Raw genomic sequence first — 27,032 nt, forward strand, 5'->3', positions numbered from 1 at the left:
TGCACACTGTCAGGAGCATACAACTGGCAGTGTGCACAGTTAGGATACTGATCATCTGTCCGCCATAGGGACCCACTGGAAAGAAGCGTATACAGCATGGTTCATGTTTCTTTGCAGTGTAACTCTGCCCTTTACATATAGTTAAACAAATGGTTTGCAACTCTCTATTATTAACCCACTTAATTATTAATGGGGCTGCCTGATAAGGATACACGTCCTCTTAGCAGGGAGAAGGGGGTATACTGTAAAAGAGTAAAGTTTCTTCTTCTGGAGCACTGAAATGATATAGGAAGATTTATAGGCCATGCAATGGTTCTCTGGGACATCAAAAGGAGCCTGTCAGCAGGTTTTTGCTAGTCCATCTGAAAGCAGCACAATGTAAGGACAGACCCCTGATTCCAATTATGTATCACTTACTGAGCTGCTTGCTGTCATTTTGATAAAATCACTGTTTTCTCTGCTGCAGATCTACCAGTTCTCCGAATTTTGCTTCCAGTATATCTCCGCCCACATTACTGCTTGGCAGAATTCTGTCCATGTACAGGGTACACAGAAAGCTGTCAATCAGTGGTGGGATTATACAGAGCTCATGAATATAAGGGAATAATTGCCAGCAGGTTTACTAGTCCTCTAATGATAAAATGACTGCTTTATCAGCAGGGGATTATTAAAACTATAGCAAGCAGACCAGTAAGTGATAAATCACTGGAATCACTGTCCCTGTCTCTACATTATGCTGTTCTCAGACTAGGGGTTAAAATCCTGGTTACAGATTCCCTTTACATATGCCAGCAGCCTCTTTACAGAGGAAGGGAGAAGTGATTGTAGTGTCCTCTATTGGAATTTTAAGTCCTAAAACTCATTAACGCCTAATTTGTCCATAGTGATATGTGTAACTTTATGTTGTAATAGCACTGGATGTTTCAACATAGTATCCCAGCAAATCAGACTGTTTAGTGATGACACATGGTACTGTATGTTAGCGATATATTTAGATCTATATGATTTGCATATAGAGTTATAAAAAATATATGAAATTTGATGAAAATTTGCAATTTTCAAAACTATGAATTTGCTGCACTTAAAAGGGATGGTTATAGCACAAAATACTTGATAAATAACATTTACCATCTGTCAACTTTACACAGACCACTATATTTGAAACATTGTTTTTTTGTTGCAAGGAAGTAAGAAAGGTTAAATATCCTTCAGGTTCATCACAGGAATCAAAACAACAAAATAAATTACATTTTTTTTTTCCATGAAAAGTATCATTTTAACCACAAATTTTCATTTTTACAAAAGTAGCAGCAAAAAATGGAGCTCAAACTTTGTTGTGCAATTTCTCCCGAGTACAGGCCACAGATACCGTTACGTGGGCACACGGTAAGGCTCGGGAGGGAAGGAGCGCTACTTGACTTTTGACATGCCAGATTGGCTACAGCAAACTGCGGAGTCATATCACAGTTGAAGAGTCTCTGAGGTGTCAAAACAGCAGAAACAACCACGTGTGACCCATTTCGGAAACTACACTCCGCAAGGAATTCATCTAGGTGTGTAGTGACCATTTTGGATCCACAGGTGCTTCACAGAAAGATTCAAGAACAGGGCGAAAAAATGAAAAGGTTACGTTTTCTCCACAAAAACTTTGCTTTAATCACATTTTTTAATTTTCCCTCAGATAACAGGACCAATTTGACCAATTTCACCCAAGTCAGAAAATACCCCATATATGGTCAGAAACTTCCGTTTGGGTAAGTGATCAATGTTAAGCACAGGGTAATTGTGAACCGAGCTTTATTCCAATTTTTGGCAGACAGGATGAACAATAAATAGCGGTTTAGGAATTGTTTTTATTTTCTTTAAGCCATGCACTATGCAGTAACAGTGATAACACCGCTTTATTCTTAGGGTCAGGATGATTACAGCATTACCAGATTTATGTTGCTTTTTTATGCTTTATTACTTTTACACACAAAAAAAGCTGTTTTTTTTACAAAAAAAATCTTCGTATGACATTTTGAGTGCTAAAACATTATTTTTTGAACAGAGCTGTATAAGAGCTTGTTTTCTTTGTGATGAGTTGAAGTTTTTATTGGTGCCATTTTGTACAATAACATTTTTGATAATTTTTTACACGAATTATAAGGAGTCAAAAGGAACAAAAACAGCACTTCGTGAAATGTTTCACCCCGTTCACTATGTAGTAAAAGTAATAAAAATAACATTATTCTTCGGGTCAGGACAATTACAATGATACCACCTTTATATAGGTTTTTTGCTTTACTACTTTTGCATGCTGAAAAGATTATTTTTTTCCCCAAAAAAAGTTGTTTTTGCATCAGCATATTTTGAGAGCTATAACATTTTTATCTTTCCACTGACAGTTGAGTGAGAGCTTGTTTTTTGTTGGACGAGATGGCGTTTTCAGAGATGGCATTTGTTCATACATGACTGATTGGCAGTATAATGAAAAACAATGTTCCTCCCATGTTTTCTATTTATTTTTTTATGGTGTTCACTGACCAGGTTTAATAAGCCGGATTACTCACCGGTAATGCTCTTTTAGTGAGTCCATGACAGCACCCCAGTGGAGAGAGGGATCCGCCCCGCAGGAACAGGAAACCTATTGAGAAATAAAAGGGGGCGGTCCGCCTCTCCTCCTCAGTTTTGATTTCAGAGTACCCGGAGGACCGCCAATATTAGGCAAATATCATTTATTTCATTCTTTAAACTTATTTGCTTATGATTAAAAGGATTTTACTCAAATAATATGCATTATATTAATATAGGGAGGGATGTAAGAGGGTGCTGTCGTGGACTCACTAAAAGAGCATTACCGGTGAGTAATCCGGCTTTTTACTCTTCGCCACGACAGCACCCCACTGGAGATCTTTCAGAGACCATCACCTAGGGAGGGGACCACCGTGCTGAGGACACTCCTGCCAAAGTCTAGGTCAGAAGTTGACGATAGGTCTAGCCTATAGTGGTTATAGAATGTAGAAGGATTTGACCACGTTGCCGCCTTACATATAGTTTCAATCGGGACGTCTCCCCTCTCTGCCCAGGAGGATGCCATCGCTCTGGTGGAGTGTGCCGTTATGCCTTCCGGAGGGATTTCTTTCCTCGCGGAGTAAGCCAGTCTGATAGATTCTCTGATCCACCGGGATAAGGTGCTTTTTGTTATTCCATGACCCTTCTTGGGACCCTGGAAGGAAATAAACAGAGCCCTATCCTGTCGCCAGCTGCTGGTCTTTTCAATGTATTTTAACACTACTCTTTTAACGTCTAGAGTGTGATATTTTTGTTCTTCAGGAGTGGATGGATTACTGAAGAAAGTGGGCAAGATTATTTCTTGTGACCTGTGGAATTTTTTCGCTACTTTGGGCAGGTAGGAAGGGTCTGGTTTAAGAATTAACTTATCCTGAAAGGTTAACAAAAAAGGTGGATCTATAGAGAGTGCTTGGATGTCACTGATTCTCCTAGCTGAAGTCAGTGCTACCAAGAGGGCCGTTTTTAGTGATAGACATTTAATTGGTATTGAGTCTATTGGCTCGAATGGAGAGTCTGTTAGGGCTTGTAAGACTAAATTTAAATCCCAGGGTGGAATCCTAGGTATGTTAACTGGATTCATTCTTTCGCAGGCCGTAATAAATCTGGATACCCATCTATCCCCCGCGATGTTATGGCCATAGAGGGCTCCTAGTGCTGAAACATGAACCTTTAAGGTGTTTACAGTTAGACCTAGTTCTCTCCCTTTTTGAAGAAACTCCAGGATAGAATGTATCGGAATTTCTGATGTGTTGGTAGATGTATGGAATTGAAAAAATTTTCTCCATACTCTTGTATAGATTTTTGTGGTGGAGGGTCTTCTACTATGGAGAAGCGTATCAATTAAACCCCCCGAGAATCCTCTCGATCTTAGCATCTGCCTCTCAAGTTCCAGGCCGTCAGGTGGAGATTGTCCACCTGAGGGTGGAAAAACAGACCCTGGAAGAGAAGGTTGGGCGTTGAGGGGAGGACCCAAGGATCTGAGACCGACATGGTCTGTAGCCATGAGAACCATGGTCTCTTGGGCCAGAATGGAGCTATCAGTACAACTCTCGCCCCTTCTTCCCTGATTTTGCGTATAACTTGAGGTAGCAATATGATCGGAGGAAACGCGTACGCCAGACTGAACTGCCAAGGGGCTTGGAGAGCGTCCAGAATGTCCGGATGATCCGCTGGAGATAGAGAAGCAAATCTCCGGACTTTTCTGTTTTTCCTTGTGGCGAAAAGATCTATCTGAGGACGGCCCCAAAGAGATATTATGTCCAGAAATATTTGCTGGTTTAGACACCACTCTCCTTGCCTCAGGGTGTGTCGGCTTAAAAAGTCCGCCTGCTGATTGCTTGCTCCCCTTATGTGCAGTGCAGTAAGGGATGTTAGGTGACTTTCTGCTAGATTTAAGATTTCCGTAGCAGAAGACATCAGAGTCTCTGATCGCGTACCTCCTTGCCGATTTAGATACGCCACCGTGGTGGTGTTGTCGGACAGGACTCTGACGTCTTTCCCCCGAATCTGTGGGAGGAAATGGTATAAGGCGTATTTTACAGCATTCAGTTCTTTAAAGTTAGAGGAGCTGCAATTTTCTTCCATGCTCCATGATCCCTGGCAATAATCGTTCCCCATATGAGCGCCCCATCCATGAGGACTGGCGTCAGTGGTTATGGTGTGAGATGGCGTTATTACCCATGGAACCCCACTCAACAAATGGTTTGAGTCTAGCCACCACTCTAAGGAAGTTAAAACCTCCTGAGATAAGGTTATTTTTGTATTTAGGTGACCAAATAACCGTCTATCCTCTTGTAAAATTTGATGTTGTAGTACTCGAGTATGGTGTTGAGCCCATCTCACTGCTGGTATACAAGAGATAAGAGACCCTAATAACGACATAGCTTGTCTTAGGGATATACGAGGATTATTTATTGCGGCTAGGACTTTGTGTCTGATCAGTAGGATTTTTACCTGCGGCAGGAGACACTTTTGAGATATGGAGTCTAACTGGAACCCCAAGAACGCCTGACGGGAAAGCGGAGTGAGTCTGGATTTGTCGGTATTGATTATCCAGCCCAGGTCCTGTAGAGAGGAAATTGCGTGAGCTAAACGATCAGCACATTGAGTAACTGAATTTCCTATTACCAAAAAGTCATCCAGATAGGGCACAATCAAAGTTTCCTTCTGGCGTAGGTATGCCATCACCTCTAGCATTATCTTGGTGAAGATCCTCGGCGCTGTTGAGAGGCCGAAGGGTAAGGCCGCATACTGGAAGTGACGAACCTCGTTGTTGATTTTTACCACCACTCTGAGGAATTTTTGGTATCTGTTATGAATGGGGAGATGATAGTAAGCATCCTTTAGATCAATGCCCCCCATCATACAGTTTGGGAAGAGGAGTTTTATGGTGGACCTAATGGACTCCATTTTAAATGTATAATTTTCAATGAATGAATTGAGTTTTTTAAGGTTTATGATGGTTCTGAAAGAACCGTCGGGCTTAGAGATTAGGAATAGGGGAGAATAGAATCCCCTACCCTCCTGTCCCACCGGCACTTGGACTAGGACCCGTTTTGATATTAGGGTTTGAATTTCAAGCTCTAAAGCCTGTTGCTGTATAGGCGAGCTGAGAGTTGTTATAATATAAGACTCGTGGGGCACACGAGAGAATTTTAATTTAATTCCATCTCGGACGATATTTAAAACCCACGAGCTAGATGTTATCTTCTCCCATTGGGTGGTGAAAAATTTAAGTCTGCCCCCAACTGGTATGTCCTCAGTATTTGTTGTCTTTTGGGGGGTTGGGTCTTCTAAACATGGTACCTCTCTGCTTGTCGTCCTTAGTGGTCCATGTTGTAGACCTATCTGTTTGCCTCCTTTTGCCAAACGGCCTCCTCTTAAAGGCTCTCCTGTAAAAGGGAATAGAGGATTCAGGAAAAGCTTTCTTCCTGTCCTTTGCCTTTTTGAGTATCTCATCTAAGGTTTTACCAAAGAGGTACTCACCCTCACATGGGATTGCGCATATTTTAGATTTAGATTGCGCGTCCCCTTTCCAACTCTTCATCCATAGGGCTCTTCTTGCGTTATTCACAAGGCCCGCAGATCTTGCTGCTAAACGGAGTGAGTCGGCGGAGGCGTCTGCCAGAAAGGCCGCTGCTCCTCGTATTAAAGGGATGGCTGCTCTTAGTTTTTCTCTCGAGCTTTTCTTTTCAATTTGCTGGTCTAACTGATCAATCCAGATGATCATTGACCGGGCCGCGCAAGTGCTGGCTACTGCAGGTTTGAATATTCCTGTAGCCGCTTCCCAGGAACGTTTAAGGGATGATTCAGCCTTACGATCCAAAGGATCGACCAATAGTCCCGCATCCTCCACAGGTAGAGTGGATTGTTTGGAGGTAGAGGCTACAGCTGCGTCGACCTTAGGGACTTTGGTCCAAGTAAGAAGCTCCTCGTCACTAAACGGATATTTACGTTTTGACGCTGAGGGTAGAAAGCCTCTCTGATCTTGCTTCTCCCACTCTCTTTTAATTAATGTTTTCACTGCTGGTATAACCGGAAAACATCTCCTCTTTCTGTCTGCCAAACCCGCGAACATTATCTCTTGCGCGGTTTGCGCACCCTTAGACTCCTCACACCCCATGGTATTTCGAATGGATTTTACCAAGTTGTCCACACTGTTCAAGGGAAAACATGAGCGTCCCTCAATCTCTGATGAGGATGATGACGCTGGACATGATGATAGGGAGGCATCTGACAGTATCGGTTGGTCACTGTCGGAGTCTGACACAAGTGTCGGTGTTTTAGATTTAGAACTACGCGGTTTTTCCTGGGTCATATTTTTTAGTTCTTCTCTAATAATGGCCCGTAGGTCCGTAATGGACACTGCTGCTCCCTGTGTTGTTTCTTTAAAACAGTCCTCACAAAGTTTTTTGGGGTATGAGTCAGGGAGGGGCTGGTTACACAAGGCACATTCCCTGTGCTTCGTTTTTTGTCGTTTTTTGCCCTAAGCGTGTAAGTAGAGAGAGAAAGGGAAAAGAGAGAGATAGGGAGACAGCGTTAGCTTAATAGGCAGAGTTCACAACTCACCCAGTGAAGCAAATAATACCGGATCAGAAGGCCGAGATCCTGTTCTGGAACCGTCGCTTTTACGAGCGGTGTCAGAGGATCCTCTGGCGTGATCTTTGGCGGGGGGTACTGGAACTCCAGTTGTGGGGTCCATGGCACCTGGGGATGACATCTCTGCATCGCCGTTTCAGTGTTAGTGAGCGCTTTAAATAGAGCGCCAAAACGTTGGTTTTTTTTTTGTTTTTTTTTTCGCGCATGCGCAGACCAGTGCCGGCTCCCCTGCCCTGGATCCGGCCTAGGCGCCCCGGAAGTCCAAGATCCACTTCCGGGGTAGCCTGTATTTGCAGCGGTCGGCGCATGTGCGGCCCGGGATTCAACGCCGGGCCGCAATGGAAGGTCACCTTACCCGGCTCCTGCTGCCGTACCGCACGCTGGGAAGGACGCCGGTCGGCCTTTCCCGGACCCGGCCGTCTGCCCGCTCCATCAGACGAGGAGGGAGCCGTCTAACGGAACTCCCCCGACGCTGCTTCTGAGCCGCAGCCCCTGCCGTTCTCTCGGATACTGCGCAGGCGGCATGCAAGCCCAGGTATGCTTTCTCATTAAGAAGTCCTGTCGTTCCGCAGGAACAGGAAACCTAAACTGAGGAGGAGAGGCGGACCGCCCCCTTTTATTTCTCAATAGGTTTCCTGTTCCTGCGGGGCGGATCCCTCTCTCCAGTAGGGTGCTGTCGTGGCGAAGAGTAAAAATGTGAGATTTTTACAGAACAGGTCATTTCACGTGGAGCAAGATAAAATGTGAGCTTTTTGGTTTCTTTGTTTTCAGATTAGAAATGCTTTTTTAATTACGAAACAGTTTTCTGCTATTTTTGTGTACTTTATTTTGTGGAGCTTTTTTGTCTAGTGTTTACTCTCTGTACATGGTCTTCTGTTTTCATTTGTCTGATTGTTGTTCTAATATCCTGCAATAACTTTACATAGGAGAGCATTAAACATATCGGTTTTACAATGACAGGAGGCCTGTAGATCAGAGGTGTCAAACTGCATTCCTCGAGGGCCGCCAACAGGTCATGTTTTCAGGATTTCCTTGTATTGCACAGGTGATAATTTAATCACCTGCACAGAATGATTCCAGCACCTTGTGGAATGCTAAGGAAATCCTGAAAACATGACCTGTTGGCGGCCCTCGAAGAATGCAGTTTGACACCTCTGCGTGTAGATCATTATTTGATCTCTGTGTAGCATGCCAACCACTGGCTCTCAGAGATTGGATCATGGGGAACAATGGAGTGGGAGAGGAAACCCCTTCCCTTTCTCAACCTTCTAATCCTAAAAGCGTTGATCGCTTTTGATCGTGGCATACAGAGGGTTAAACAACCTGGGATAGTGCTGGCAGTTACTTCAGGAGTTTGCCTGTTAGTTAAAGGGGTAGTCCCATCTCCAAGGTCCTATCCTAATATGTAGTATGTATAATAATTATATTAGCAAATGTATTATAGTTTTTCTGATTCGCTATGTCCCTTTCCTCATGTGCAGGCATTGCAGGACCTTAGGTATCCATGGTTACGACCACTAACAACTGGCTGTCACTATATCAATGGTGGTGACCATGAATACCTAAGGTCCTGCAATGCACATGAGGAAAGAGACCTAGCGAATTAGAAAAATTATACTACATTTCTAATTAGATAATATATAAACTCTCCAAACCATTGTTAGCTACATATATTGCGATGCATTTAATTACATCTATATGCTAATTGCTTATTGTGAAGTTAGCGACTCAAATTATACATGATATACAAAAAAGGAGAACTGAGTCAATGCTAATTTATCAAAAGTGAACAATACTTTTATTTCGACCAATAAAACACACCATATTTTGATAAAGTACAAAAGTTAAAAAAGCAAAGTATAGAGCAGTATAATGGACTAATATATATATATATATACACTGGGTCAGTGATCAAAATCCAAGATAATGAGTGGCGGTCACCATGCAGTGCACCACGGGCAGGTAGAGCGTAAAAATGCTGCTACACAAATAATATCAATAGGTGGTAATGAGTTGGTTCAGCTTAGAGGAATAGCAGAGTTCATGATAGAATTCTCATAGGTGCTACAAGCTACCAATAAATAACACATAGATGCCCCTTAACCTCACATATGCTACTCGCCAATCTCTAAATACCACACATATAAAGGCAGCAAAAAAGGTAAAGAGTAAAAGATGTAGTCAAAAACTGCACGCTCCCTGAAGAAGTTATCTGTACTGAAACGTACGTCGGGGAGTGAGTCCCGGTTCACCTGCTCTGCGCCATGATGGGCAATAGTATTTGATAAATTAGCATTGACTCAGTTCTCCTTTTTTGTATATCTATTCTAATTGGAGGTATCAGCTATTATTATTACTACTACTACATATACTTCATATTGGGGAAGGATCTTGGCGATGGGAATACTTCTTTAAATCGCTTTACCCGTGTTGATCGTGAGGGCACAGCTCCTGTGCCCAGATGACCACCATGACGTACCTGTACATCAAACACTTGTACACATACATCATATATCGGAACAGAAAGCTTTTAAAGGAGTCTTGTCACATGACCTACGACATGCATTAAACCCCGAAACTCCATTTACAAATGTTTTCCAGTTCCCCTGCTCTGCAGGGGTAAAAAACCCTGAACACAAAATTTTAGTATAAACATGTACAAAGCCCTTTACAGGGTCGCTATTGACTTTTAGGATTTTTACTTCCAATAGGAGGTATTAGAGTCCCTGCTCTCTTCCTCTGTAGGAAGCCATTTGCACAGGGAGTAGCGAACACTAGCACTAGTGCTCTCGGCATAACCATCAAACAAGGAACAGGATATAGTGCTGTGGAATAGTCTGCGAGCACTTGCCATGATTACCAATACACTCCACTAAACGTTCTCCATCCTATTGAACACAGAAGTTTGGACATGTAATGGTCTGACCACTGGCAAAAGTGCTTATTAGTAGCCAAAAACTAATAGACATAGCTGCCTACCAGATAACATTAGACCGCTAAGGGCTCATACCCATTTGCGAGAAAAAAAACGGTCCATAATCTGGACCAAAAAAATTGGATGCAAACTATGCAATTGTCATGCGAGTTCAATGCGATTTTTAATCGCACCATCCGTTTTACATCCGTATGACATGTGTATGCAATGCGATTTTTTTCTCAGCAACTATTTTTATACAATCATTTACAGGACCATTTACAGTGTTCTATGCCACAGAATGGTAAGGTATCTGTAAAAAACGGACGGAAAACGGATGGTCCGTATTCCGTGCGTTTTTTCTCTCGCACTCTGACGCATTGGCGAGTCTCGTCCGAGCATGCTGCGATTTTTTTCTCAGTCCGATTTCGGCTGAGAAAAAAAAATCGCAAATGAGAAGTCACCTATGAAATTACATTGGTTTGAATGCAATCTGATTTTTTATCGGATTGCACTCGTCCGTTTTTGCTCACAAGTGAGTATGAGCCCTAAGAGTCCGAGTTTCTCTTTATACTGGTTTATGAATGAATTTTCATTCATTTAGTTACTTGCTCCCTTTAGGTTCCACATAGTAGATAGCAATATAAGCTTCACAATACATGATAACAATAAGCCAGTACAGTTATTAAAAAGCAGACTTGTATTTATTCTTCATTTTGCTGATTTGTATGGGAAACAACTTTTTTTTGTCATACTCTGACACAGTTGGGTACTCTGCCCCACCCCGAAAATATAATAAAACCGTGTGTAATTAGTACTGTACGATGCACCTGAGATAATATAAAGCCCACTCACCCAACTTTGCCTTACAATGCATTTCCCAAATTATTGAATTCTCACTTCAGACAGACTTACCGAACACAGAGGTGTAGGAAATGTAGATCAGATGAACTATATTATATGCTTCAATTCTTATGTCTTTCCAGATGCCCTGTGTGGGAAATGAAGGTCCCCAATCCCAGCTGAATGAGCACTGGGCCTGCATTACGAGAAAACAGGGAAATAAAGGGGTGGCCACTTTGAGGTATAGTAAAGACCTGATCAGTGCTTTCATTACAACATGACCTAATATGCTTTTCAAAAGCTTCCCAAGTGTGTAGAAACCCACTCCGAAAATGTCCACCATGACCCTCTACCCAACCCACACATAACTTCACATTCAAAGTTACTACAAATTCTTAAAAACAGTTTGACATCCTCTGAAAACACAAGGCATGCCAAAGAATTAAGAAAGTGGCCAGGAAGTGACAGTCATAGCAAATACTGATGCAACATACTATTCCACAATCATCCAGAACCACTCACCAGGTCCATAGTGGCCAGTGTTTGCCCTATGTTATTCCAGCTGTTCCCAGAGAATTCTGGTTTCTGAGCTCATAAAATCTGCCATAATATAAAGATATAGTCATTTGTATTTAGTGCTAATTTTTATTGTATTTAACCCCTTGACGAAATGCGCCGTACTAGTGCAGCGCATATTGTCTCCCCCTTTGATGTGGGCTCCAGTTCTAAGCCCACATCTTTCTCGACATATGTCCGCTGTTTTGAACAACGGACATGTGCCTCTAACAGCCGCAGGTGGAATCATGATCCACCCGCGACTGTTAATGCGCGCTTTTGACAAGCGAGCTGGAATTCCCGCCCATCGGTGACCCCGTCACGTGATCGTGGGTCACCGATTGGTCAGCATGAGAACAAGGTGGTCGGCGCTCATAGCAAGTCAGGAATTCTGCTATATACAGGAGATCTGAACATCGCCTGTATGTAGTAAAGCCAATCGCGTTAAGGCAGCTTCTAGTCTCCCGTGGAGACTATTGAAGCATGCCAAAAGTAAAAAAAATATTTTTTTAAAAATATTAAAACAAATAAAAAAAATATATAAAAGTTCAAGTCACCCCACTTTTCACCCCATTCAAAATAAAGCAATAAAAAAAACAAAAAAAAACATACATACACATTTGTTATCGCTTCCTTCAGAATCACCCGATCTATCAAGCTATAAAAAGAATTAATCCGATTGGTAAACGGCATAGCAAAAAAAACCCGTAAAAAAAACGTCAGACTTACTTTTTTTGGTCACCGCAACATTGCATTAAAATGCAATAACGGGCGATCAAAAGATTGTATCCACCAATCAAAAAAACAGTTGTGGAATTGCCCTTTTTTTTGCAATTTCACCACACTTGAAGATTTTTTCCTGTTTTGAGTACACGATATGGTAAAACCAATGGTGTCGTTCAAAAGTAGAAATTGTCCCGCAAAAAACAAGGTGTCACATGGCCATATTGAAAAAAAAGTTATGGCTCTGGGAAGAAGGGGAGCAAAAAAAACAAAAAACACAAAAATGAAAAAGGGCTCTGTCATGAAGGGATTAACAAGGGGGAAGGGCTCACAATAATGCAGAGGAGCCTAAACACACAACTCTATAGAATCTTGTGAAGCATGCCCCCTTGTAAAAAGGCAATTACAAATTAGCACTAAATAAAAAGCTCCATATCTCTGGAATTGTACGGTGGAGTTAAAAAAAATAAATACTCAGGAAAAGTGGGAAGGAACTAAGAACAGTGGACACTCTGGACTTGGTGACAGGTACTCTTTAACCTCTTAATGACATACAGTTAAGTCATATGCAGGCTCGCAAGACGAGCTCACATCCTTGATGGCTGTGACATTCAGGCATTATCAGCTTCTAATAGCTGCGGTGGAGCGGAGCTCTGCCCATGGCTGCTAACCTGGGTCTGGTGTTCTTAGGACACAGTGATTTTCGCTATACACAGCAGTACAGCGGGATGGCTGTGTATAATACAAGCAATTAGATGAGCGCAAGTTTAAGCTAACAAATAGAGTAGAAAGTCAAAAAAACAAGTAAAAAAATATAGAAAAATCACACACCTTTTCTCCCATTAAAAAGTAATTAAAAAAAAAAAAAGAATACACACATTTGGTAGTGCTATGTCCATAAAGGTTCGATCAATAAACATCGAAAATGAACCTGTTCAGTAAACAGTGTAATCAGAAAAAAAAACATTTAAAAGCCAGAAATACAGTTTTTCAGGCGCCGGAATACTGAAAAAAAAAAATGCAGTAAGAGCAGAGGCGATCAAAACATACCCCAAAATGCGATCAATAAAAAAAGCGAACTCAGGGTGCCAAACAGTAAGCCCTCACACAGTCTCACCAACCAAAAATTGAAAACGGTACAGGTCTTGGAAAATGGAGACAAGCACTGACAACTGGCTATTTTGACAGAAAAATTTAAAAAAAAGTTATGGCTCTTGGAAGGAAAAAAAAAGGAGGGAAAAAAAATGAAAACTCACCTGGTCAGAAAGGGGTTAAAGCCTGGGCATAACAGTGAAATGTTACAATGAGGGGAATCACCTTTCTTATGTAGTTCACATGGCAGTCTCCATTTTGCACTTTCGGAGGGCAGTCTGGGGGGATACCATAGGCGTGCTGAGAGCTCCTTTCTTTTGCCCAGTCTATAGCGGACTGAAACTTGATTTCTATGTGGCTTTCCGCTTTCATCATTTTGGTTATATCTACAGTCTGTAAGTAGAAAAACACAACAGGTCAGTCTTATGCTGAAATGTAAAGAAATCCGCTTGACTTTAGATTGGTAAACCAAACATTAATTGGTCATAAAGGAATTCGGATTTGATATCCTTCATTTTACAGTACAGGGAACCTGTCAGCAGGATTGTGCACAGTAACCTACAGACAGTGTCAGGTCGGCGCCGTTATACTGATTACAATGATACCTGGGTGATGAAATCCGTCTTGTGGTTTACTCTTTATTTTCAGTTTATGAGATTCTTGTGCTTTGGGGCGGCCTGTGGGGGGTCTTCATCTGGTGCTCTGATTAGGTAATCACCAGTATGGATTCTGACAGTAATCCCTCACTGATCTGCCGCCCTAGTGTACATAATGATTATATACATATTGAAAAAAATAAAGCAGCAGCCTGATCGCTTGTGCACTTTTTTTTCTGAATATTATACCATAAAACAAAAAAAAAAATATCAGTCTGAAAATCGCCGCTAGCTGCTACTGTGTAGGTGCAGCCGGCGCAACTTTCAGACCGATTCATTTTTTATGAATTAACGTATACCATACAAAAAAATAATTGACTGCACATTACACGGGCAATCAGGCTCAGGTGCCGCCGGCTGCTTGCCAGCAGATTTTTTTTCTTCCTGTGCTCCGCAGTCACGTGGTACCGCTCATTAAGGTGATGAATATGCGCTCCACGCCTATGGGAGTGAAGATGTGTCCAATACGTGTTTTGTTTTTTCAATAGGATAGGGAGGCATGCATACAGGGATGGAACGGGGGAGGCATGCATACAGGGACAGAACGGGGGAGGCGTGCATACAGGGAGGGAACGGGGGAGGCATGCATACAGGGAGGGAACGGGAGAGGTATGCATACAGGGAGGGAACGGGAGAGGTATGCATACAGGGAGGGAACGGGGGAGGCATGCATACAGGGACAGAACGGGAGAGGCACGCATACAGGGACGGAACGGGGGAGGCATGCATACTACAGGGACAGAACGGGGGAGGCATGCATACAGGGACGGAACAGGAGAGGCATGCATACAGGGACAGAAAGGGGGAGAGGCATTCATACCAGGACAAGTAAGGGGGAGGTATGCATACAGGGACTGAACGGGAGAGGCATGCATACAGGGAGGGAACGGGGGAGGCATTCATACGAGGACAAGTAAGGGGGAGGCATTCATACCAGGACAAGGAAGGGGGAGGTATGCATACAGGGACTGAATGGGGGATGCATTCATACCAGGACAAGGAAGAGGGAGGCATGCATACATGAACTGAACGGGGGAGGCATGCATACAGGGACGGAACTGGGAGGCATGCATACAGGGACGGAACTGGGAGGCATGCATACAGGGACAGAACGGGGGAGGCATGCATCCAGGGACAGAACTGGGAGGCATGCATACAGGGACGGAACTGGGAGGCATGCATACAGGGACGGAACCGGGGAGGCATGCATACAGGGACGGAACGGGAGAGGCATGCATACAGGGAAGAAATGGGGGAGGCATTCATACCAGGACAAGTAAGGGGGAGGCATTCATACCAGGACAAGGAAGGGGGAGGTATGCATACAGGGACGGAACGGGAGAGGCATGCATACAGGGAGGGAACGGGGGAGGCATTCATACCAGGACAAGTAAGGGGGAGGTATGCATACAGGGACGGTACGGGAGAGGCATGCATACAGGGAGGGAACGGGGGAGGCATTCATACCAGGACAAGGAAGGGGGAGGTATGCATACAGGAACTGAACGGGGGATGCATTCATACCAGGACAAGGAAGAGGGAGGCATGCATACAGGGACTGAACAAGGGGAAGCATGCATACAGGGACTGAACGGGGGAGGCATTCATACCAGGACAGGGAAGGGGGAGCCATGCATAGCAGTACATGGAAGAGGGGACAATACATACCCGGCTTATACTTGAGTCAATAAGCTTACTCCGTTTTCCGTGGCAAAAGTAGGTGCCTCGGCTTATACTCGGGTGGGCTAATACTCGAGTATATACGGTATATAATATTCACTATGTAAACTAGGGAGCATGACACTAAGGGATCAGTGACCTGTCAGAAGCCATACTGGTGAATACCTAAGCAGAGCACCAGATGGAGACATCTTCCCCCCCCCAGGCTGCCCCGGGGCATGAGGATATCATTAACTCAAAACTGAAAATAAAGATTAAACCACAACCACAAGATGGGTTTCATCCACCCAGATATCATTTCAAATCAGTATAACGGCCCCGACCTGACATTGCCTGTAGGTTACTCAGCACAATCCTGTCGACAGCTTCCCTTTAACAGGAATTGTCACCAGGTTTTTGTTACCCCGACGGGAGAGCAGCATAATGTAGGGGCAGAGATTCTGATCCCAGCTATTTATCACTTAATTTATTGGGTGCTGATGTTTTTGATTTAAAAAAAGGTTTTCTCTACTATAGATCAACTAGTTCTCTGAATGCTGAGCTCTGTATAACCCCGTCCTCTGAATGCTGAGCTCTGTATAACACCGTCCTCACCATTGATAGCTTTCTGTGTACACTGTGCATAGGTAGAAAGCTACTGATCAGTGGTGGTATGTTTGGACTACCACAAAGCAGCAGGCCAAGTAGTCCTCTAGTGATGATATCCTGCTGATAAAACAGATTTTTATAAAAACTACAGTGAGCAGCTTGGTAACTGAAATATCGCTGGAATCAGGGTCTCTGCCCCTACATCCTTCTGCCCTTAGATAAGGTAGCAAAAACCTGTTACAATGTAAAAGGGAACCTGTCACCGTGAAAATGCAATTAAATCTGCAGACCATGCTATGGAGCAGAGCAGATTAATAATAAATATATCACACAGTTGTGTTGAAAAGTGTTTGCCCCCTTCCAGATTTCCTTTTAGTTTGCATGTTTGTCACACTTAAATGTTTCAGAACACCAAACAAAAATTAAATATTAGACAAAGATAACCTCTGAATGGCTGGTGAAAAACAAAATTAACACTTTGGAGTGGCCTAGTCAAAGTCCTGACCTTCATCCGATTGAGATGCTGTGGCATTACCTTAAAAAGTTGTTTCATGCTTGGAAAATCTCCAATCTGGCTGAATTATACCAATTTTGCAAAGATGAGTATGCCAAAATGCCTCCACAGAGATGTACATTGAAAGTTATAGCAAATTCTTGATTTATTTTTCCCTAAATAATAGTAATAAATGTATTTATAAAGCGCCAACATATTCCGCAGCGCTTTATAGTTTGCACACATTATCATCGCTGTCCCCGTTGGGGCTCACAATCTAGATTCCCTATCAGTATGTCTTTGGAGTGTGGGAGGAAACCCACGCAAACACAGGGAGAACATACAAACTCCTTGCAGATGTTGTCCTTGGTGGGATTTCAACCCAGAACCCCAGCGCTGCAAGGGTGCAGTGCTACCCACTGAGCCACCATGCTGCCCAAATAATCAAGATCTTCATTTAAAAACTGCATTTTGTGTTTACTTTTGTTCTCTTTGTCTAATATTTAATTTTTATTTGGTGATCTGAAACATTTAAGTGAGACAACATGCAAAAGAATAGGAAGGGGGCAAACACTTTCACACAACTGTGTATTATGTAACCTAATGAGGTGCTAATGCTAGGTTCACATTTGGGGTTGAGTCCGCAGTTTTTTTAACCACAACAACTTACGCATGACAGATAAAAAACCCGCAACTTTTGCACGCGTTTATGTGTTTTTGCATGCTTTCACGTTGTTTATGCGCATGCGTTTGTTATGAAAAAATTTTTCAAGAATTTCCTTGACACAAGATTTCTGTATGTAGACCCTTGTGCAAACGCAAGCGAACACATGTCCTTGCGTTCCTATAGATTGTAATGCGCTGTTTTGACGCACTCCTTCTGCAAGAGTATGCATGCGTATGGCGGCGGAAATTCGACACCCAAAAAATTCTAACATGGTGCGTCAGTCCCGCCCAGCCGCACACCGCGAAAATATGCATGCATAAGCCAACGCGGCAAACACATGCACCTGCGTCTACAATGTTAAAGATAGGAAATCAAGACGCATGTGGACGTATGCGTCAGAAATGCTGCGGACACAACCGCAAATGTGAAACTAGCCTGACCCTTATATAAAGGTCTCTGTTACCTTATATCACCGTCATCAAATGCATCAGTAAGTGAACGGACGTGATCTCTATACTCACATATCTATTGAACATGTTCTGAGTTTTTGCAATAGGTACTGTGTTGAGAACAATGGTAGAAATAGTGTCAATCCCTTCACAAACCAAGATGACTTTCTGCCATTGTCTAGAAAAATGAATTTGATAAAGTCAGAGAAAAACATAAATTATGTATAATCTTAACATATACACTTAAAGTAGCAAGGCCAATATACCAATGATTATACACCCATAAATATTGTGCTTTTGTTTAGCCACAAAATAGATCTACATTTAGTTGCACCTTTATATCTTCTATCTGTTGCTGCATTTCTGAGGAATTAACGTTTATTTTGCATATCAATAAAAATGCTAAGTGGTTGCTTTCTTGTCCAGGACCAGATTCTTTCACTTGATTGATAGCTCCCTGTTTATGTGACATCAGGCAAGGAAATCAGACAGTGAACTATCAATTAAACGGAAAAGAGGATGTGCCGGACGGAGAAAAATTCAGGAGGCAGAGGCTCGGGAACTGTACTGTCATATCCACATTTAATGTCTTATTTGCATAAGCATTAAATAACAAACCTTACTGATAGATTTTATTTTAGGATAAAAAAAGATAAGCAGTGTAGTACTGCTAGATACATAGACCACATAACTACAGATAAAAGAACTACTATCTCAACTTTTGCTTTCATACTTGCCTTCTATAAGGCTGCGCTGTGAAATTAAATACATGCATAGATATTTCCAGATAAAATAAAACTATAAAACTTAAAGGACTTGTCCAGTACTAGGACAACCCCTTCTCATTCCACATGTTTGGCTGTTAAAATAAAAAAGTTCATACTCCCCTCCGGTGCCGAGACTGTGAAGCGGTGTCGGCACGCACTCTCCCAAGGGTCACGTGTGATTGGGTGCAGTGCCCAAGTGACTTAGCGATTAGCGCTGGCGTCACTGTCCCCGCCTTCAGACGTGTAAGTAACTAACAGGGAGTAAGCGGGCAGCCGCAGCTCTCATGCCTGTAAATTACTTAGAAGTCAAAATCCGGGAATAGTGACGCCAGCGCTGATTGGGTGCAGTGCCTGAGCGACGTCACAACCAGACATTTTATCTAATTTGCCTTACAGATCCAGAGATACGGGCCTTTATTTGGGGATAATTTTGATGACAGTTACCAAAGGGAGTGGTACTCACAGGGTAATTATGCAGAGCAGGCTAAAGACATGCCCCTGTCATTAACACCATATTGTAAAGACTATAAAGAGGAACACAAAATAAAATAAGACCCTTATCTCTGGGAGATTTTTTAACCCCTTTGTGACCACCAATATGTCTTTTTACTGACCTGCGATAAAAGAGACTAGCATCCCCCAAGGGGTGACAATCCTGTAGCTGTCAGCTGTACACTATAGCTGACAACGTGCATCATCAGCCTCGATCAGCGTCAATAGTAAATTCTGCTGTCAATAGTAACTACAGCATCTAGATGGTTAATAGAGTGTGGGGGCTTCCTCTGTAACCCCATCGGCACCCGGAGATCTTCATTGTGTGGTCCTGATGTTTGCGATGGCAGTTCATGGCCAAATAATGGCCCTACAGTCTGCCGGCTATTGCGGCCTGTTCAGAAGTTATCAAAATATAGGTGGTAAAAATACACTTTTTTATTCCTGTATTAATTCCTGAAAATCACCTGAAGGGTTAATGAACCACCTGAAAGCAATTTTGAATATGTTGAGGGGTGCAGTTTTTAAAATGGTATCACTTTTGGGGGTTTTCCAATATATAGGACCCCCAAAGTCACTTCAAAACTGAACAGATCCCTAAAAAAATACGCTTTGTAAATTTCCTTGAAAAAAAAAAAGAAAAATTACTATATTGTTAAACCTTCTAAAATGGTAACAAAATAAAGCAACATTTTACCAATGGTGCTGATGTAAAGCAGACACGACGGAAATGTATTATTAGGCTATGTGCACACTTTGCGGGTGACCTCTGCAGGTTCTCCCGCAGCGGATTTGATAAAACTGCAGGGCAAAACCGCTGCGGTTATCCCTGCAGATTTATCGCGGTTTGTTCCGCGGTTTCCGCTGCGGGTTTCCGCCTATACTATTGATGCTGCATATGCAGCAATATGCAGCATCAATAGTAATGTTAAAATAAAAAAAAAAGAAGTTTATATACTCACCCTCTGATGTCTCGATCTCCTCGGCGCTGCACCCGGCGCTCCGGTTCCAAAGATGATGTGCGAGAAGGACCCTTCGCGACGTCACGGTCATGTGACCGCGACGTCACGGTCATGTGACCGCGACGTCATCGCAGGTCCTGTTCGCACAGCAACTCTGACCGGCCGGCCGCGTGCAGCGCTGAGAGGTGAGTATATCATGATTTTTTATTTTAATTCTTTTTTTTACCCCAAATATGGTTCCCAGGGCCTGGAGGATAGTCTCCTCTCCTCCACCCCGGGTACCACCCGCACATTATCCGCTTACTTCCCGCAACGTGGGCACAGCCCTATGCGGGAAGTTAGAGGATCAATGCATTTCTATGGGTGCAGAATCGCAGCGATTCTGCACAAAGAAGTGACATGCTGCAGGTTGTAAACCGCTGCGTTTCTGCGCGGTTTTTCCCGCAGCATGTGCACTGCGGATTGCGGTTTCCATAGGGATTACATGTTAATGTAAACGCAATGGAAACTGCTGCGGACCCGCAGCATCAAAATCGCCGCGGATCCGCGGTAAAAACCGCAAAGTGTGAACATGGCCTTATTGTTTTTGTGTGGTATGACTATCTGGATAATCATTCAAAGTTGGAAAATTGCTAATTTTTTATTTGGTGATATTTCTGACATTTTTATAAATAAAAGCAAAACATATCTACCTAAATTTACCATTATCATAAAGTATTATGTGTCACTTAAAAAAACAATCTCAAAATCAATGGGATATGTTGAAGCGTTCCAGAGTTCTTACTACATAAAGTGACACTGGTCAGATTATAGAAAAAATGGCCCGGTCACTAAAGGGGTTAAAAAAACAAACAAACACAGATTAAACTGACCACTTTCACATTGTGACAATTCCTCTTTAAGGGAATGGTGAAATGCAGCCTGGCACTACAAAACCCATAGTATTCAATGACTATGGATTAAGGGAGAAGAGCACCCCCATTCTCCAGGTATGTGCGAGCCCTAGTAGTTAGACATTTATACTTTTAATATGCCATAAACCTCTCAAACGTTTTATTGCAGCCCTTGGAAATCGTGGAATATGACAATCTGGCCCACAACTGTTATTTTCTTTTTAGTAGTATCTGATCTGCATTGCCTGGGATCGGCCATTATATATTGTACATACGGAGACGTCTTGTCCCTCTCCATGCATCTGTTGGAGGTGAGAACAGCTGATTATTGGGGTATGCCAGATACCTGCTGATCTTATAGATATGACTTATCTGTAAGCCACATTCACACGGCTGCATTTTGGTCAGTATTTTAGAATAATGACCAAAATATTGCTGTGTGAACGCAGCCTGAAGTTATGTCATCAGTGTAAAAGTCCTGGACAATCCCTTTGAATGCAAAAAGGCAGATTAAAACGTTCATCATGAATTACCCTATTTTGATATTAGTTTCCATATCTGAAACAAGGAAAATTGAAAATTATGAAAAAATAATTCTCAGTGTTTGCATGTCTGCTAAAATGTTACCATGCCAGAAAGATTATCATGTAGTTGGTATCCATAAACTGTCAGGGTACAGTCATAAGATCCATATAAATATTAGATGGCTGGCGTCTGCAGTCGGATTTAGCGGGTCTAGCCAACTTAAACCATTAATGACCAAGTGCCATCAATTGGTCCTGGGCTTTAATCTCACCCCATTGTAAATTTAGAGCGCAGCGTTAAAGCTCATACTCCAGCAGGAGAGAGTTCACTCCCCAGCTTATACATAGGCAGGGCCCTGCGGAGAAGACAGAAGTGGTTTATTACCACTTTTGGCTTTCCTTTTGCTGGTTATATATGCTTTTATCTACATTTATGAGCTAACGTTACAGTTTGTCAAAAAAAAAAAAACAAATTGTTTTGTGTGTGGGATAAAATGTACAATAATATGCGACAACAGTCTATTGCAATGTCAAGCTCACATTACTACAGTGCTCTCCACTGAGCACTACATCGGGGGTTTCTGTTGAAAAACGGAGGGAGCCATTCACATGAATGAAGTGCATGGAGTCACTGTGGACATGGTATAGCCTCAATCCTGGTAGTAATAGTCTATATCAGCCATGCACAAAGGCCCTGACCGACAGCACTATATTATTGTGTACCTTACAGATCACAGAATTACATGGTGCACAGTGTGCTGAGATTTTTGTCAAAGTGTAAAGATTAAAAAAAATATATTAAATTTCATTAAAATAATCAACCTACCTTATTTCAGGAGGAATGGTAAATGACTTGCTGTATGTCCACTCATCTTGCACGATCCACTTGTAATTGATGTCGTTAAATCCAATGTAAGGATCCTTCATAAGCAATAAAGTGAAATGAAAAAAGTTATTAACAGCATAATGCAAAAAAAAAAAAAAAAAGAGAAAAAAAATGTACCATGGTTGAACATCTTGATTGTTTGATAGCCCACACAATGAAGTGGTCAATTGCTTAATAAATGTGACTTACATGGTTTATTGGATGTATTAGGCCGGAGTCACACTAGCGAGTTTTACGGACGTATAAGAGGTGCAGAAAATAGGGACGGATTGCATACGGTACAATGATTCTCTATGGCCCTGCTCCTATCTGCCGTATTTTACTGATCCGTATTATACGGTCTTGTACGGCCGTAGAAAATCGCAGCATGCTGCGTTTGTCACCATATTGCGCCAAAAAAAAAAAAAAATCGCCAATGAAAGTCTATGGGGGTGAGAAAAATACGGATTACACACGGACCATGCGTGTGACTTGCGAGAAATACGCACCGGTGTTCTCTAGAAAAGCCGGTAATTCAGTGCGGTGTACAGTAAAATCAGACTGACAGAATAGAATAGGTAGAATAAATGTCTACACATAGAATAGGTATATATATATACTAGATGGTGGAACGATTCTAACGCATCGGGTATTCTAGAATATGTATGCGTAGTGTATAGCACAGCCCACGCAGTACATTGCGCAGCCCACGCAGTACATTGCGCAGCCACACACCCTGCACAATGGCGGCACTTGACAGCAGTGGAGGACAATGATGATTCCAGAATTCGCGGCAGACTGCCCGTCGCTGATTGGTCGAGGCCGGCTGGCCTCGACCAATCAGCAAGGCGGGATTTCCGAGACAGACAATTAGACCCTTAGACAACACAATGGCGGCACTTGACAGCAGTGGAGGACAATGCCCGTCGCTGATCGGTCGAGTCCGGCTGGCCTCGACCAATCAGAGACTGTGCCCGTCGCTGATTGGCGGCCTCGACCAATCAGAGACGCGGGATTTCCAGGACAGACAACTAAACCCCTAGACAATTTTATATATATATATATATATATTTATATTTCATACAGCGCTAGATATCATAAAAGCTGGTAATTTAATTGCCGGCTTTTGCTATCTCCTTCCCAAACCCGACAGGATATGAGACATGGTTTACATACAGTAAACCATCTCATATCTTTTTTTTTTTTTTGCATATTCCACACTACTGTTAGTAGTGTGTATGTGCAAAATTTGGGCGCACTAGCTATTACAGGGTTAAATCGCGGAAAAAATTGGCGTGGGCTCCTACGCAATTTTCTCCCCCAGAGTGGTAAAGCCAGTGACTAAGGGCAGATATTAACAGCCTAGAGAGGGTCCATGGTTATTGGCCCCCATGGCTAAAAACATCTGCCCCAAGCCACCCCAGAAAAGGCACATCTGGAAGATGCGCCTATTCTGGCACTTGGCCACTCTCTTCCCACCCCCGTGTAGCGGTGGGATATGGGGTAATGAAGGGTTAATGTCACCTTGCTATTGTAAGGTGACATTAATCCAGATTAATAATGGAGAGGCGTCAATTACGACACCTATCCATTATTAATCCAATAGTACGAAATGGTTAATAAAACACACACACATTATTCCAAAGTACTTTAATGAAATAAAGACACAGGGTGTGGTAATATTTTATTATTCTCTTAATCCACCTGCCTGAAGACCCTCGTTCTGTAAAAAAGGAAAAATAAAAAATCAACAATATCCCATACCTTCCGGCGTTCTGGCAAGTCCCACGATGTAAATCCATCTGAAGGGGTTAAATCATTTTACACCCAGGAGCTCTGCTAAAGCAGCTGTGCTCGTGGTTGTAAAAATACGGGGAATGAATGGAAAGCAGGGGAATGTACTGTAGTTACCTTGAGTCGCGGTGATGCGCCCTCTGCTGGATGTCCTCATATGAACTATGAATATATATATAATCAGGTAAAAAATGAAGGCAGCACTCCAATTCTTAAAAGTGTAGAAAACTTGTGAAGTTTATTTCAGCCCCACATCTCATACGACGTTTCGGCTCACACTGAGCCTTTCTCAAGCAGTGGGTGGTAACAATTCATGTGCTTATACAGGTCCTTCTCAAAAAATTAGCATATAGTGTTAAATTTCATTATTTACCATAATGTAATGATTACAATTAAACTTTCATATATTATAGATTCATTATCCACCAACTGAAATTTGTCAGGTCTTTTATTGTTTTAATACTGATGATTTTGGCCTACAGCTCCTGATAACCCAAAAAACCTGTCTCAATAAATTAGCATATCAAGAAAAGGTTCTCTAAATGACCTATTACCCTAATCTTCTGAATCAACTAATTAACTCTAAACACATGCAAAAGATACCTGAGGCTTTTAAAAACTCCCTGCCTGGTTCATTACTCAAAACCCCCATCATGGGTAAGACTAGCGACCTGACAGATGTCAAGAAGGCCATCATTGACACCCTCAAGCAAGAGGGTAAGACCCAGAAAGAAATTTCTCAACAAATAGGCTGTTCCCAGAGTGCTGTATCAAGGCACCTCAATGGTAAGTCTGTTGGAAGGAAACAATGTGGCAGAAAACGCTGTACAACGAGAAGAGGTGACCGGACCCTGAGGAAGATTGTGGAGAAGAACCGATTCCAGACCTTGGGGAACCTGAGGAAGCAGTGGACTGAGTCTGGTGTGGAAAGGCGTGTGCAGGAAATGGGCTACAGGTGCCGCATTCCCCAGGTAAAGCCACTTTTGAACCATAAACAGCGGCAGAAGCGCCTGACCTGGGCTACAGAGAAGCAGCACTGGACTGTTGCTAAGTGGTCCCAAGTACTTTTTTCTGATGAAAGCAAATTTTGCATGTCATTCGGAAATCAAGGTGCCAGAGTCTGGAGGAAGACTGGGGAGAAGGAAATGCCAAAATGCCTGAAGTCCAGTGTCAAGTACCCACAGTCAGTGATGGTGTGGGGTGCCATGTCAGCTGCTGGTGTTGGTCCACTGTGTTTCATCAAGGGCAGGGTCAATGCAGCTAGCTATCAGGAGATTTTGGAGCACTTCATGCTTCCATCGGCTGAAATGCTTTATGGAGATGAAGATTTCATTTTGCAGCACGACCTGGCACCTGCTCACAGTGCCAAAACCACTGGTAAATGGTTTACTGACCATGGTATTACTGTGCTCAATTGGCCAGCCAACTCTCCTGACCTGAACCCCATAGAGAATCTGTGGGATATTGTGAAGAGAAAGTTGAGAGACGCAAGACCCAACACTCTGGATGAGCTTAAGGCCGCTATTGAAGCATCCTGGGCCTCCATAACATCTCAGCAGTGTCACAGGCTGATTGCCTCCATGCCACGCCGCATTGAAGCAGTCATTTCTGCCAAAGGATTCCCGACAAAGTATTGAGTGCATAACTGAACATTATTATTTGATGGTTTTTTTGTTTGTTATTAAAAAACACTTTTATTTGATTGGACGGGTGAAATATGCTAATTTATTGAGACAGGTTTTTTGGGTTATCAGGAGTTGTAGGCCAAAATCATCAGTATTAAAACAATAAAAGACCTGACAAATTTCAGTTGGTGGATAATGAATCTATAATATATGAAAGTTTAATTGTAATCATTACATTATGGTAAATAATGAAATTTAACACTATATGCTAATTTTTTGAGAAGGACCTGTATACAGACCACAATCATTTTACATTTCTCAGTAGCCATATCTGTGTTTACAGTGATTATTATATAATTATCTCATATTTCAACAAATGCTCCATATGTGTCCCTTAGGTATCCAAAGTGCATTGTGCCAAAGTGCTATTACATACTTCTTTTACCCCACTTTCCCTCTATTATCGTCACTTTTATCTTCTACATTCATGTTCCTTATTTCGTTGTCTACAGTGATTATTAATATTTATCTTATCGATAAATCACGACGCTTACCCCACCAGGTATATGGAGACACATGGAGGACTATAATGTCGATGAAGACGGCGTTCCCTATACTTCACTGCGCATGTCAGAGAGTTACATGTCCACATGTTCGTCCGCCAGCCAGTGAGAGTCTAGGAAAATCTAGTATTTCCTGTCCCTTGCTTGCGCCTGCGCACAGGTACTTTGTCAGATCTATATCGCCATTTTGGTTGTGGCAATCTCACTGCGCGTGTCCAGGATTTCTAAATCCCCATATTAGAACGCCAGCTAGTGAGCGTCTGGGATTTCCTGCATATTGCTTGCGCAGTCACTCTGTCAGATCCATATCGCTATTTTAATTATGACAACCAAGTATTCAATAGATATATACCTATATCTTTCTAATTATGGTATCTCAATATATTATTAATGAATAATGTCCTTTATCTAACTAGATACCAATCGGGCTTTTTTAATACACTCCCAGCTAGTCGGATGGCACCTTATTCAGGTTGTCTCCCACTGCTGATGGACCACTACCTTGACCCATAACCTTTTCGTATACTTATACCTTACCACAGGCAATAATAAAGATACTCAATAGCGGAAATACTTGCTATTATCATATTTATTTATATAATTATAAATAGAGTCTCTACTGGCTAGTAAACCAACAGTGAGGAAAAATTCTTGAAAAAAATAGATTTTTTTGTAAACTTTTTATATATCAAATTGTGATGCCAATTAAGTCCTCCTTTGTGTATTCCAACCCGT

At 42.4% G+C, this 27,032-nt stretch overlaps 1 protein-coding gene across 2 annotated transcripts in view; it reads right to left on the bottom strand.

Moving 5' to 3' along the window:
* MANBA (mannosidase beta) overlaps positions 1-27,032 on the bottom strand; it is a 78,917-nt gene that overhangs the window by 44,426 nt on the left and 7,459 nt on the right. For both annotated transcript variants that reach the window (XM_077278031.1, XM_077278039.1), the window contains exons 2-5: positions 22,277-22,371; positions 17,885-17,990; positions 13,505-13,672; positions 10,982-11,105 (exon numbers count right to left, since the gene is read on the bottom strand). In XM_077278031.1, coding sequence (XP_077134146.1) covers positions 10,982-11,105; positions 13,505-13,672; positions 17,885-17,990; positions 22,277-22,371 — 493 coding nt within the window. The remainder of the gene's footprint in view (positions 1-10,981; positions 11,106-13,504; positions 13,673-17,884; positions 17,991-22,276; positions 22,372-27,032) is intronic.

This window comes from Ranitomeya variabilis, chromosome 1 (genome assembly GCF_051348905.1).
Source record: "Ranitomeya variabilis isolate aRanVar5 chromosome 1, aRanVar5.hap1, whole genome shotgun sequence".
Classification (NCBI taxonomy): Eukaryota; Metazoa; Chordata; class Amphibia; order Anura; family Dendrobatidae; genus Ranitomeya; species Ranitomeya variabilis.